This window comes from Sander lucioperca, chromosome 9, assembly GCF_008315115.2.
Source record: "Sander lucioperca isolate FBNREF2018 chromosome 9, SLUC_FBN_1.2, whole genome shotgun sequence".
NCBI classification, from domain to species: domain Eukaryota; kingdom Metazoa; phylum Chordata; class Actinopteri; order Perciformes; family Percidae; genus Sander; species Sander lucioperca.
Window position 1 is genome coordinate 22,719,748 of NC_050181.1, and position 15,509 is coordinate 22,735,256.

At 39.5% G+C, this 15,509-nt stretch overlaps 1 protein-coding gene across 2 annotated transcripts; it reads right to left on the reverse strand.

Moving 5' to 3' along the window:
* Positions 1-8,407: 8,407 nt before the first annotated feature.
* LOC116044003 lies at positions 8,408-15,469 on the reverse strand. 2 transcript variants are annotated; one of them, XM_031291061.2, is made up of 4 exons: positions 15,343-15,469; positions 14,810-14,900; positions 12,315-12,427; positions 8,408-12,204 (listed from the first exon to the last, which is right to left on the reverse strand). In XM_031291061.2, exons 3-4 carry the CDS (start codon positions 12,412-12,414, stop codon positions 8,723-8,725), a joined length of 3,582 nt encoding a protein of 1,193 aa, XP_031146921.2. In that variant the 5' UTR covers positions 12,415-12,427; positions 14,810-14,900; positions 15,343-15,469; the 3' UTR covers positions 8,408-8,722. The 2 variants fall into 2 exon arrangements, with proteins under 2 accessions (XP_031146921.2, XP_035861091.1); XM_036005198.1 differs by lacking the exons at positions 14,810-14,900; positions 15,343-15,469 and having other exon boundaries at positions 12,301-12,427.
* Between the last annotated feature and the right edge of the window lie 40 nt (positions 15,470-15,509).

Sequence of the window (15,509 nt, forward strand, 5' to 3'; positions counted from 1 at the left end):
AATGTTTCCCCCTACTGAAATAAGGAGAAATCAACAAAGGTGACCAATACCTCAGCTGTAATCCAAATAATGGATAACCATTATCCAGGATGGGTTTTATTAGTCATTCATTACAGTCATTATCTCATGTGTGGAAAAATGTAAGATTTTTTTTTTTTGTGAGAACTGTACAACCATTATAAAGGCAACATTAGAAGGGTGAAGATGTAAACAAGAACAAGAAAAAAGAGAAGGAGACCTGTCATGGTGTCAGGTTGGAAACAATATATTTTATTCTTCTACTTTCAGAAAATGTAAAGTTGAGAAATATTTAGGGTGAGTTTGTTACTACTCACAGGCTACTCATCTCCAATAATACATGGCTCTCAAAGTTAACTGTGTACATTGCTCCTGTTGAGAAGCCTGAAAGTCCTGGTTTAACATTTGAAATAATATATATTTTTTATTTTTAAATATAGGTCCTACTGTCAAATCTCAGAATGCCAATGTGATGACATCTTTGTCTTGCCACACTTCAAAAAAAAAGAACTACCTGTCTTATTTTGCACACAGAGATAATCTGAGGCTCCATTCAATTTCAGGAAATTTTCTTTCTGTCTCTTCTCATTTCAAGCACCCATGGTGCAGAAATACAGTAACTGGTGAATTAGTTTTCAACTAGTTGTCTGATGAAGTGAACCAAACAAAGAATATTCACACTGGGAAACATTTGCAATAATTTGTTTCTAAGCTCCTCACTGACTTTTTGACTCTCAAATTGGGACCCCTTTTAGTAAAACGTTCTCACTAAGGCAACAGTGCGTGTGTGCGTGTTGCACTGACATGTTAGAAAAGTGTGTGTGTGTGTGTGTGTGTGTGTGTGTGTGTGTGTGTGTGTGTATGTGTGTGTGTGTGTGTGTGTGTGTGTGTGTGTGTGTAACCCTCCTTTTGCTCCAAACCAGATGATAATTCGAACCGTGCAGGTTTTTAATGCGCCGTGACCGCGCGCTCCACGCCGTCTCATTGATAAACGTGCTGTCATTCTTAACGGGCCGACCTGCGCGAGCGGAGCAAGTGTTTGGGTTCCCATGCAGTCCCTCGGTCTGCAGCATGCAGCAGGCTGGACGGTGCATTAAAACCGGCCACAGCGGTCACGGTGCAGGCAAGGGGTGGTGGTGACGGGTAGGGGCACGCACGCACGCACACACACACACACACACACACACACACACACACACACACACACACACACACACACACACACAAGGGTGGGTAAAATTGTAGTTCATGCCCGCATCTCAAAATTAAACACGAATCAAAAATAAATACATCGAAATGAATTAGGCTGCTTGCAAGTAGTAGTAGGCCTACACTACAACGCCAAAACGAATAATAATAAAAGATCATTATGACAGTTGGTGAAATGTGACTAAATAAATATAATCATTAGATAATGTCAATGAGATGTAAAGTCTCATAAAGGTATCATTTTGACCGTCTTCATTGTGAAATAAGCCTACCCTATATAGTCATTATTTTCAGCATTCCTAACATCATCCTCTGTCATCATCATCAATCCCCCATTCGAAAAATCCCAAATCCCATTTGCTTCTACTAACAACCATTGTTGTTATAAATATATAAAATATGTAAAAAAGGGGATAAATAGTCAATACTTAAACAATGTATATATATATATATATATATATATATATATATATATATATATATATATGTTGTTATAAATATATAAAATATGTAAAAAAGGGGATAAATAGGCAATACTTAAACAATGTATATATATATGTTGTTATAAATATATAAAATATGTAAAAAAGGGGATAAATAGGCAATACTTAAACAATGTATATATATATATATATATATATATATAAATGAAAAGGGGCTTCGCTGCTCTTCTAGGCAACAGGTTTTTTTTAAATGTCTGTGACTTCCATATCATTTTCTAAAAATTTCCTTTAGAGTCCAATAATTAGGTATGTCATTTGATACCAATTATAGTAAATAGTAATTTCCTTTGAAGAAAGAATTTGTTTTTCAATTATTATTTTGGAACTGCATAAGAACTGCACTTGCTGAATTGTTTGCCTACAGCGTATGTGAATTTAATTTTAGCTGTGGAAAAATATGTCATTTGAACACACTGTTTTTCTATAAGTACTAAATTACATCATTCTTTTCAGAAAACGTAAACTGTCAGCAAATTAATATGATATTATGATCCCATACAATAAAGCTGTTCCTGATCCACATCTCCATCGGGAATAGTTTCTCCTCACAGATTCTCTAAGTAGGTTTGAATTGCAACCAAAAAGTTATAATAGGATAAATCTCTCTCCGCTGTGTTCAACCTTAACCTATAAATGTTGTGCTGCTGCAGTGTCTATGAACACATATCCTGTCACAAACTGGAAAAGGAAATCCAGAAAGTGAACTACAGTGTGTGGAATTAGATCTGGGGCTAATCCTCCCACACAGTGATTCAGTGGTAATCCCTCTAATCTCTGGCTACAGGGGATTATCCATCTGGATGACTAAAACAAATTAAAGGGATTTACTCAACAGTAATTTAACAACTTCAGTCGATGCATTTTCAACCCTCACCGTAACCTTTGCATGTTGGCCACTTGAAGTTCCCCACATTCAGCTAATTCTTGGCTGAGAAGTTTTAAAAACCTTGTTTTTATATATATATATATATATATATATATATACATATATATATATATATAATTCGTAAACAAAGGTTGTTAACATGTTTAACATTATACTACCCTTTTGTGTGACTATATCACATTTACAGTTTCTGACAGTTGACACTTTTTGGTAATATCTGATCATGTCCTCTGTAATATTTCTAGGGATTTGGACATTAAAAGAGCATTCACACGGCCATTACACATTCCACATGGTGGCTTTTTAGTGCTGATTGTGACCTTTTTTAGACCAAATGCCCTGACTTTGACTGCTTCTTGGCAAAACACTAAATCAATGAAAATTATATTATATATATTAATTAATTATATATTAATATTCTCCACCAGATTTGCATACCTGGCAGTGTGTTTTAGGTTTGCTCTAACATTTAAAAAACATAATGTTTGGAGGTAGAATTGACAGAAAATGTGATCAAGCAGTTATATGAATACACAAATCTTTATAGCATTTGGTTTGTGGCTGGTTGAAAGTTTCGGGGTGGGGTTGTGCTGGAGCAATTTCAACTCACAACCTCAGTGTTTCTATAATTGTGGCAACAGCTCTGTACATGAGGTTCTATAGTCCTTAGGCCGCTCTTGAGAATCCGTCACTGGATTCCAGGTGTCAGTGAGGAGGATCTAGGTTCCTTGGTAAGAATCTTTGCTTTCAAAGTTCGTTGACTGCAGTCATCCGTCCTTGAATGGGCCTCCTTATACAATTAGAATCAGCAAGGATCCTGATCAGACAATACAGAGTAAATCAATCAACATAAATGAAGTCCTCATACCTCAATGACAGGACAAGTCATCTGTCAGTATACCTTCCAAAACAACCCATTAAGCATGTTCTCTGCTGCCCCCACGTTTAAGGTCTTGTTAGCCCAGTGTCTCCAGGAGTTTGTGGTCTAATTTTAAAATTAAAAAAAACCTAACCATAATCTTATCCAAGTGTGTATGTTCTAGAACCACAATCCTTCCCTAACCTTTACCATACCGACACAGTCCTTCCCTGAAAAAAACGCTCCCATAGGTAATATGTTCAAGCAGCAATTAGGACTCATATTAATGTTTATAGTGGCGACGCCCTCTAGTGGCCTCCCTGTAATTATAATGGGCGCAACGCATCAAGTAAGGTAGTCTGGATATCCTGGAAATGTACTTCCCAGTCTGACTCACGCTCCGAATGTCCCTCACCTTCCGCCCTCTGCGCGTTGCCTTTCTCAAAATCCCTTGGCTTCAGGAAACAACAACAAACTTCGAGCTAGCAAGCTACACACTAAAAATGGCAAGTTTTGAAGACAATTTTGGATCGTGCAACAAGGCAGGTCTGCATGGTTCTTTTGGGGAATGATTGTAAAGGAGGAATAAGTTTACTGCATTTAATATCTAACTGGGACATTTTGGGACAGATTGGCGGGGATTTGCTATGGACAAAATACGATGATACACCGGCAAGAGCAAATGACATTTAACCATGTATCCAGCTAATTTAAATAGCTAAAGTTACTGTATTGTGTAAACAGTTAACTTCATTTAATATTGTATGTGGGTTAGGGTTCAGGGTTAGGGTTGAGGATTTATCAGGGTCCAAAACAAGTTCCTTCCCGAGACTACTTTGCAGAGCCACCGTCGACGATTGTGATTGGTTTAAAGAAATGCAAACAACCCAGAGCGTAACCATATCATAGCTGTTATAAGCAGATATTGTAGAAGGAAGTACTTTTTTAAAAGAATAATCATGAAACATAATCTGGGGTTTTGCATCCTGTATCAACAGTCTTCTTTGGTGATAGTTTTTTTTTTTTTTTTTTTTAGGTTTGAGCCACTTATTTACTTTTCTCTGCTCTATGATAGTGTCTGTCACACTACTTCCTGCTTTGAAACTCAACCTAAACACATGTGCTTTCAAGCTGTTTGTCCAAATGACTATCTTTGTTATAGAGAGGCCATTCTCCGGTGGGCTGCTGTGTCCTCTGCAGCCTAATGATAGAGATAATCCCTGCTGAACTGATAACTGCTGGACTTTGACTGGAACAGCACTCTGCACTGAAGCAGCCACCAGCATCACTTTTACACACCTGTTAACAGAACATGCGCTCTCATGAAGCTCCACTCTCTCTCTCTCTCTCTCTCTCTCTCTCTCTCTCTACGTGTCTGTCCCACACACTCAAACAGACACACATACATCCAAACAGTGATGAAAGCAGGTCACAGAGGGTCAGCGAACGAGCTGCTGCCTAAGCACCGGGGAGGCCTGGGAATCCCGCCACATGCAGGCGGGACGTGGACAGCGCACGGACAGACGTCAGGAGGGCGCTCGCTCTGCAGACTGACAGACAAATAAAAGGCTCTCCGTGGAGGATAATGAGTGTGCAGTGCTTGTTCACGTCAAGCGCACGGCATCAGAGTTCCAGTTCAACTTTAGGTAGACCTCTATAACACACATTAGGTGAATGCACTTACTGACACTAGTCAAGTGAGGTATAGCCTATTCTAAGCCCAAAATCACACACTTTTGAACCAGAATGGTTTACATCTGTTCAGCACTTCACACATAGGCCTACTTAGAGCCTGAATTAAAGAAAAAATACACAAAAAAACTGGTATGGAGGGGGGAAAAGACGCATGAAGAGCAACATCTTCTGGGATAGAAAGACAAGTAGGCCTACTATAGATAGAACTAGCTGATTCAACACAAGTATCACACACATACAAAGTGTCCAGTTTATCTGGTCCACCTAGCTCAAACTAAAACAGTCGTGCAATAAATCCTCCCTCCACGAATGTTCTGAAGTTTTTTTCTTCAAACTGTTTAGAGAGAGGTTCTACAGTAAATCAACTTTATGCTCATTTGGAACCAAATAAATGTAGATATAAAATACTGTATAACTAACAATACAAGCAACGAGTGAATGTGGGGGAGGGGAGGTAAACTACTACCCTGCTAAAACTGCTAAAACATAATTACAAAAAGCCCAAGTGTATAATTATAAAGAAAAGAGCATTTGTCTTATTTAGTTAGAGCAGAACGAGCATGTGCACATGTGCTTAACTTTCTGTATGAAATGATTACAGATGATGAAGATGAAAATGTACTGACTTATTTGCAGATCAGTGGCTCAACAGCTTCACATGTCTCACAGATACTTTGTATTCATTTTGACAAAATTATTTTTCACTGTATGAAAATACATCTGTATATTAAAGGTCCCATGTCATGCTCATTTCCAGGTTCATACTGGTATTTGGGGTTTCTACTAGAACATGTTTACATGCTTAGATGTAACAAAAACCTCCTTATTTTTCTCATACTATCTGTCTGAATATACCTGTATCCCCCCCTGTCTGAAACGCTCCGTTTTAGCACCTGTCTCTTTAAGCCCCCCAACTGAAAAAGCCCAGTCTGCTCTGATTAGTCAACGTTTGTCAAAATGAGACCTTTAACAGTAATAAATACATGACCCAATTTGATGATCTCAATTTAATTCAAATAATTGAACCTAAACTGCACAAAACTACACTCAAACTTAGAAATTCTCTGCTAACATGCTTACTTCATATTTCTAAACACTGAACAGCTTCTCTGGCCCAGCTGGAGGTTCGTTGCCTTGCTCAAGGACACCTTGACTGAAGCTGTTGGAGGAAGAGGGGGTTATTTAGCCTTCCCTCCCCACCCAGACAGTCCCAGGCAGCCTTGTGATTCAGAGTCACTATTCAGCCTCTTTAACCTCTAAACAAACACCACCATAATGAAGAGAGCAAAACTCCCCTCCCATATCCTTTCCCCTACAAGATGTCAAGCATAAACACCACTGAAGTGTAAGGGGGGTGGGGGGTGGGGGGGATGTGTGGGGGGTAATTGACTCATCTGCTGCTGGCTCTAATTGATTTGAGCGTTAATCTGGTGTCTCCAGACTCAGAGTCGGGCTAATATGTGAGGAGACTGGAGAGAGTCCAGCTCTGCCCGGGGCTGTTGACGGCTGCAGGGAGGATTGCAGGAGATTAAGAGAGATTTCTGAGCGTCCTGCAGGAACAACTCAGCTGAACTGTTGATCTGCTTGTCTGTCGAAGCAACAAGACAGGGTCAGGGTCTGGGGAAAGTCCTGCATGCAAATATGGATGCAATTACATTAAAGAGTGTTGTTGACAGTGTTAACCAGGGCTGTAGTCAAGTCCAAGACAAGTCCAAGATCAGGACTAGTCGAGAGACCGAGTCAAGACTGAGTCCAAATGAGAGACAGTCAAGACAGAGAAAGAAAGGATCAAATTAGGCCACATTATTGACTTTAAGTATAACAATTTCATGTATGTCACATAAAGCTGAAGTGCAACTTTACATATTAGATGTTGAGTCTTTTTTATTCTGGTGTAATAAGAACATACTGGACTGCAAATGGAAAATGTAACAATTAACAATTAACACAGGCGTCATTAAAAAAAATTGACATGTTCACATTCTTGAACTGAAACAAAGCATATAGCGTTGGACTCGGTCGAGACCAACTAGAATATTTGGCGAGTCCAATGGCCGAATCCGAGATAAGATTGAGTACAAATACCAACGAGTCCAAGACAAGTCAGAGAAAAAAGAAAATGTCTTGAGTCCAGACTCGAGTCCGGTGTTAACTGTCGGCTTCCAGGAAGCATCTGGGGCCCTTTAAGGCTCCCAGGTAGTGAGGAGGATCTGCAGGTCCTTCACGTGTTCCATAGGGCCCTTTACTGAGGTTTCTTTGCAAACGTGGGTACTATAGATCTTGGACTGGGTACAAAGGGGATCTGAAAGACTTGCCCTGGGGTTTACATCTCAGGTTATAAAAAGGCTGCCTGAAGGTTGTTGGAGCTGTATGCAGCCTGAAAGAAATACCTGCAGTCCAAAGTAATTATAGTATTATTTTTTTTATTTATTATATTATTATACAGAGTGTGTTTGCTAGTTTTAGTTTAATTGTGTAATAATGCTTGTATAACCTCACCCTGTAATGCACAATCAAATTATAGACAACCTGGGCTATCAGGATATATGTGCTGCAGTGATGTCACATGAATGTATACATTGTTACATAACTATACATACAAAAGAAAACAACTAAGCAGAAATTGAGTCTCACAGAAATGTATTGAAATCACACAGAGAACAATAATGAACAAAACTTTGACAATTGTTCTCCCAAGTCTTGAAAAGAAACACTGTGTACTAACATAAATAAAGAACTATTTAGTTTCCCCCCCAGAAAAATCCAGACGCTTTTATCCAAAAAGTTAGCTGTGCCATCTCCAATGCATTTCCTGTCTTCTGTGAGACATCAGGAGGCCTAATCCCACTCAGTTACACACCCAGGGCCTGAATGACCTACAGCTCTGCTCTGAGAATATATCATTTATTACATTCATGCTGCGAAGTAACACAGTCAGGAAAGTGGCAGCATCTCCAACATTGTGTATGAAAAATACCAAAGAAGAAAAAAAAGATAGTCAGGAAGATACACTCACCTGACAACATTCTAGGAGTCAAGATGCCTGAGGCTAGTAAACAAACGATTGTGTAAAGTTTCCGAAATGTCACTGCAGTTCCAGGCTGGATGACTAAACTTCTGGAAGGCTGAAGATCACACAGAAGCTCCTCTTTGGAAAGGCCCAGATTTTGGCTATCATGCTAAACAATCAGAACTACGCTAGCTTAAAGCAATGTGGAAATATTGAGCATATGTCACTTGATTTATGGATTCATAATTATTTATTCATTTTACAGAAACTGTAATTCCAGCACAAAATTAGGTCACACGTCAACAGTTAATCTGTGTTTTCCTTCTTGGTAAACAGCACGGGCAAATAACTCCTGCAGGACTATGTTTGTACAATAGAAAACGTCAGTCTTTATCTCAGACACATTTACATTTGAGCTTTTTTTATGGTCAAAGTCATTTAAGTCTCAGTATCGAGACTCTCTCTCCTTGTTTTGTTCTTTGTTTGTTATCTGTGTCTGAATGGAGCTCCTGTTCGTCTTGGTGCCATCTGTTTAGGCCTTGTCATGCTCTAGATTTTAAAACCCAAAACCCGCGTAATTTCTTTCTTACGTGTTTCTTCTTTTTTGTCCGTTTGTCTCTCAGGGACTTAACTCTTTTCTTCCAGCCTGGCTTGGCCTCAGATGTCTCTGCCTCAATAAGCATGTCAATGTACTCTGAAGTGGACAGGGGATCTGGCTTCAGTGTTTTCTCTTTAAGTCTGTTCAAACACTCAGCAGAGCTCTCTATCAGTTTCACCACCTCGGCCTCCACACGATTACATTCAGCCTTCAGTTTTTCAATCAATGCCTGAACAGGTGTGTTAGCCTCTGTGGTTTCTAGGTACTTCTTTTTCAGCTCTTTCACTGTTTTTTTTTCATTAACCTCCTTATACTCCCACATGTACTTGTGAGATCCAGTACTAGGAATATCTACTTTAAAAGGCTTCATGACAGTGACTTCAAACTCAAAGTTCTCCTTTCTGTTGATCTCTGCCTCGTGTTTTTCAAGTGTTTCATATGTCTCTTTCAACTCCACAAGCTTGGCTAACCCAACTTTAAGCTGCTTCTGCAAATTTTCATACGAACTCTCGAGCTGCTTTCTTTCTCTGAGGACCTCTTTGGTCATTGTCAAGCTTTTGGTGTCTATGGCATCCAAACCAACAAATAACCTCTTCATGCTTTTTGCCCACATGTTCCAAAACATCTGATCAAAGCCTCTATCTTCATCTTCATCGGCTCCACTCATGCCGTTTGCTGTAGATGATTTGTTGTCTCCGAACAACACTGAATTATTGAATTTGAGGTGAACTGGCAGCCCGTCTTTTGTTTTAGGACATTGGATACCTGAAGCATTGATTGCTTCTAGAACTGGTGGTCGCTGTCTGTCTGCGAATGTCACAAGCACCTGGATGTTTTCTGCCACATCTTTGCCAAAGACTGAGAGCACAGAATCAAACACAGACTTCTGTGATGGTGTGAGTCGTGCTATAGCAGCCTGAGCTACAAAACACACGGCGTCAATTTCACTGACCCCACACTCATCAGAGAAGAGATTACACAGATGTTCAATGATCTCCTCGTTTCTTTCTATGCCTCCTGTATCTTCAAAACCTGGAGTGTCAACAATGGTCAGTGAGTAGTTGATTTTAAAACCCTCCTGGTGGTGGATTTTGTACACAGTGACTTTAGAGGTCTGAATTTCAGCTTTTGATCTCGACTGATCCTCATCAATTAATTTGAATCTGAAATTGTCCTTCCACTCTACGCCAACAATGTAGTTGATCACTGCATTGATCAGAGTGGACTTTCCTGATCCGGTCACGCCGAAAAGCATTATAGTGCGATTTTGCCTCATGCTTTCTTTGCCAAAACTGAATCTTCGGCATCCCTTGATGTCCATATCTTTTTCTTTTGTCAGGGTCAGTTTATAAACTGAGGGTGATTCAGAATTTATCCTTTTGCTTGAACTTTTGAGGAATTCTGTTAGTGTAAACATTGTTGTGCAGACATTAACAGCGATGCTTTCTTTGCTTCTGCCAGCCTCACCACAATCACATCTGACTCTGACAACGTATTCTGTCTCTGACTCAAGCTCTGAAATGATCGCCTTTTCAGCTCTTGCCATCGTTTGGTTCCATTGGAGATCTTCCTTTTTCACCCTGCTGTCTGTTTTGGCGTACTCCACAATGTACCTCAAAATTTGGACATCTTCTCCAAGCTCGGCAGGTTTCTCCCAGCTAACTGATATCTCTCTTGAGTTTGGTTCAACTTGAGGTTTTCCAGGAGGGTAGCAAGGCAAGGTTTTAATGGAAACACTGACTTCATTGGCTGGCCCAACACCTGCTGAGGTCACTGCTCTGCATCTGTACATATACTCTGTGTTAGGACTAAGATCGCTCACTGTGACTTCTTTTTGCGCTTTTGATGCTGTCTTCTGTTTCCATCCATCCTCTCCACTGACACAGTACTCAACAGAGTAGGAAGTGATGTTCTGTGCTCCAAATCTGGGTGGAGAAATATTCAGTGTCACACTGTTGTGGCTTATATCACTTACTGTCACTGTTTCAGGCTTTGAAGGAGGCTCAAAGTTCTCATTGATAGAAAAGCCGTCTTTATAAAGCAAGATGCTTGAACCTTTCTGCATTTCATTTGTTGAACCCACTGTCAGGAACTTAATGTTCCTGTTCTCCTTGTTGGCCTCTGCAAAGTCACTGAAGAGCTTTGCCTCTTGCCTCATTTCTTCTGCTACTTCTTTTGAGGCATACCATTGTTCCTTCTCTACATCTTGAGTATGTGCATCTTGAGGGTCTTCTGGTGTTTGTTTTAAGTAGTTTGATAAAGTGGAGAGGTACGGTTCAGCCCTTCCTAGTGAGGTGAAAACAAAACACACAGCATGCTCTGCACTGAGAACTTCTTTGTACAGATGATTTTGAGATGGAATGATCTTGGCGTTTGTCATCATGTTGGTGAAAGACATCAATGTGTCAATTTCTCTTTCTTTACAGTCCATCCACTCGTTCAGGTTTTTGCTGTTGAAAGGAGAAGAATGTCTCTTCTTCAGTATCTCTGCAAGCACAGCCTCCATTTCTCCTCCGCCTCGGATTGACGGAAGTTTCTTTGCCAAGGTTCGTTGGAATTCCAGCTTGAACTCGGAGCACATTCCTTTGAAAGTTTTAAGCTTTTTGCCAATCTGTGGGAACTGCTGTGCAGCGGTGGTTCTCAATGCATCATTGTACTTCATTTCCAGCTCACTGAGATCCTCCAGGACACTCTGTAATTCTTGAACTAATCTTGTACTTATCTGACGGACAAGTTTAGCAGCAGAAGAATCTAAACTTGTCAGTGGCAACAGCCAGACTTTTATTGGTACAGCGTTTTCCCCTTTGGCTCCTAACAATTTTGGCAGGCTTTGGTAGACTTCTACTGCATCCTGAAAGGACACAGGATTCTTTTCAAGAGAAAAGTCTCCAAAGAATCTGCAGGAGAATTTCTCAACATTTTCTTTTTCCTTGTCTTCCATTGTCAGTGAACCTTTCCCTCCTATCTCAACACTGGGAATCTTTTTGATCATCACCTTTAACTTGCCCTGAATGTCTTGATGACTTTCCTTTTCAGACACCTCACGGTCAAATACAAAGAAGGCTTGTGCCCCATAAAGAATAGCTGTGACTACATGTGTTGCTAATCCTTGATCAAAGACATATGGATGCTTCACATTGCCTCTTCCAAGATGATCCATCGACAGTTCCTTGACATTTGTGGTAGCTTTGTACTTCAGTGTTACTCTGGCTTGATTTTTGGAAGTCTTACTGTCATTCAAGTATTTGGCCGACCCGCCAACCTCTACCAGCCCACCTAAAAAACTTGCCTTCAACGATGCTTCAACATTAAGTGCTGAAGATTTGTCCTCAATTGATTCAGATGCAACTATCTCAAAATCATTATAGTTCTGCGGTCTTTCTCCAATATTACTTTTCAGGTCATCATGGTCCCACAGTGTCATTCCTGCAAAAGAAGAAAAAACAAATCAAGTTTGGCTTCCAGAACCAGCCAGACAGGAGAAAGTGTTGAGGTTGTGATGCATTAATTAAGTATGTTTACATCTGAATCCTTACCAGGGATGAGTGAGTCTTTGCGGCAGTCGTACAACATCCCGAGGCCGAAAGGCCGGCCGAGTGCCGCCACCTCCATCGTCCCACTGGCTTCAGAGTCCATCACTCAGTGTGAACTGGACAAAAGGGACAACAGCTTGTTAGTTCACTTTCATTTTAATTTGACCTCATTTAGGTTTATATTTATGTACAGAATTTTGTATAAAACAAGCAACACAGTTTGACTTTGCATTAAATCTGCTGTAATGGATATTTCAATAATATTGTATGAAGTGACATGTTTTTGTGTCTCTGGTAGTGAATAAGCTGAATCTGCAGCTCCATTCTGCTTTATAAAGCTTTACCAGACTACAACTTCTGTCTATATTTTCATCAACAAGTCCACCTGTATAGATACTGTAGGTTCGCTAGTTGGTGTGTAGTTGTTTATTTATACTATCTATTTATCTATTCATAAAACTTGTCTTCACAAAACAGCTGTATGTTGTTCTGTTTGTCTTTATGTTCATATAGTATGTTGACAGCTGCAGTGCTGCTGCCATCACGATTAAAACCTGAACAATGCTTCCCTCTGGTGCTGCTACAACACACTGCAGTATGCTGTAGCTCATATTATGTTACTGGTAAATGAAATAAGGCACAAACTCACAAACGGGCGTAACATCACAAACAATATGATAGGCTTCACAGGTCCACAATCCAGAACAAGACTTCTTTAACAAGTCAGTAAAGACACCCCAAAACCATTCAGTATGGAAAATCAGCCACCAACTCAAAAATGCATTTCCTGCAAAAAAAATGCTTATGAATGCCGAAAAGCTAAATTGATAAAGCTAAACTGGATTGCTGGCATAATTGCATAAGAAGAAGGTGAAGTAGTGAGAATAGTTGGAAAAGTGGGAATGGCTTAATTAGTATGAATTTAATTGATCCATAGGGAGTCATAGTATAGTATGTCAAAAATAATCATAGTATGTCGGAAAAAGTGATAGTATAGTATGTCAAAGAAAGTCTTGAAGAACATACAAACTCCAAAAGATTGGACTAGGAATCAAACCTGGGTCAGAGTCTGCAGTGCCTACTTGCTAGTTGGAGCTGTGCTTACCACTGAGCCACTGTGCCTTGACATAAATACGTTGAAAACAGTTATAGCATCGTATGTCAAAAAAAGCTATTAGAAAGTCATAGTATAGTATATCAAAAAGAGTATGGGATTTACAAATTTCCACCAACAATTTCAACTAGAGAATTTCCGAATTTCCACCAACAATTTCAACTAGAGAATTTCCGAATTTCCACCAACAATTTCAACTAGAGAATTTACGAATTTCCACCAACAATTTCAACTTGAGAATTTATGAATTTCCAGCAATGATGAGGGTGGTGAGTGTTATAGAGTTAGGGCCATGTGTGATAAGGAGAGAGACAGATGCTGTGGACACTAGTATTCTTAATTTGAAAGTTATAGAACTTATTCAGAGTTATATTATAACGTTTCTTTTGGAGACAGCTCCATCTTCAAAGTCTCTGCTGAGCTTGTATATACCTTTATAGTGTGATAAGAAAAAGATAGATCGCGCTTTGATCATAACAATAACAATGCTTTCATTATTTGACCACTTTGACCATGCATTAAAAGAGCTCTAAGACATTCTCTTAATTGTATGCTTACTGCAGTGGAGATTCAGAGTATGAGGAAATGACACAGACAGAATCAGGAATTGAGGACAAAGAGAAAGTGAGGAGAAAGATACCATATCATTTTGATATGGTCCCCAACAGGAGGCTTCTGCTGTGAGGCTTTGAGCTGTACAAAGGGTCGACTTTTTCCAGATAAGAGCAATAGCCCCTCTAAATGTTTGTGCCAGTCTCTGGTCCTAGTATAGTATGTCGCAAAAAGTCATAAAAAAGTCATAGTATATTATGTTGCAAAAAGTCATAAAAAAGTCTAGTATGTCAAAAAAGTGATGAAAAAGTGATGGTATAGTGTGTCGAAGAAGTGATGTAAAATTCGTAGTATAGTATGTTGAAAAAGTGATGAAAAGGTCATGGTAAAGTATGTGCAAAACAAAAGTGATAAAAAAGTTATAGTATAGTATATCGAAAAAAGTCATAAGAAACTCAAAGTATAGAATGCCAGAGAAAGTCTGGAAGAACATGCATACTCCACAAAAAAAGGCCAACCACAGACTGGAGATCGAACCAGGTGAGAGTCTGCAGTGCCTACTTTCTAGTGCTAGCCACCATCCCACCAAATAACTCATGTTGAAAAAAGTCGTAGCATAGTATGTCGAGAAAAGTGAGAAAAAAGTCACGGAATAGTAAGTCAAAAAAATATCGAAAAAAGTCATAGTACAGTATGTCAAAAGAAGTGAAAAAAAAGCCACAGTATAGTATGTTTTCTGAATGAGGACAGTCTGCAAATGAACATGTGCTTATTGCTTTAGGGCACTAATGTGACCCTATCCTTTAAACATTTAGATACTAATTAAACCCACCTCAGAAGAGACAGTTCAATAAGAAATCCTCTCCGCAGAGTTGAGTTTTTTGCCATCACAACAAACGGTGTTAGGACCTCACGTTGGTGAACTGAACAGGACAGACAGGACAGACAACATTCAACACAACAGACATGAGTTGTGTGAAAACTGACTCACTCACAGAGGGTGTTTCCTCACACAGAGGAGCTGTGAGTCATTTCTAACAATGTTAAGAGCCTTTTGGTGAGGCCTTGCATTCAAATGTATGGTATAACAAACTCATTTACCAAATCAAAATCAATTTTTCAATTAAAGGAAACAGGTTGGAAAAAGTCAGTGAATTAACTTCAGCTGAGACTAGTTGGGACTGCAGTCACTATGGTTAAGTGTTAAGCTGTTTTCTAGTTCCAACATGTACTTGTCTTTTTGATCAGAAATTACACATTTCTATACCATGGTATTTTTACATGTACCAAAGTCAGATTCTGGTTTCAACTAAATTTGACCAGATATTTAGTTAGTGTATTTTAGCTTTGTAGGAGTGTACTCACCAGCTGTTGGCAGAGATTCGGCTGTTTTCTTGACATTTTTTCTTCTTCAGAGAGAAACACGGAGACTTGTCTCGACAGCAGCACTGCTGTCTCTGAGACTGACTTTCACAGTCATCTGAGGATGTGACGTTGACGCTTTACTCTCAACAGGACAGTCAACTTTCAAC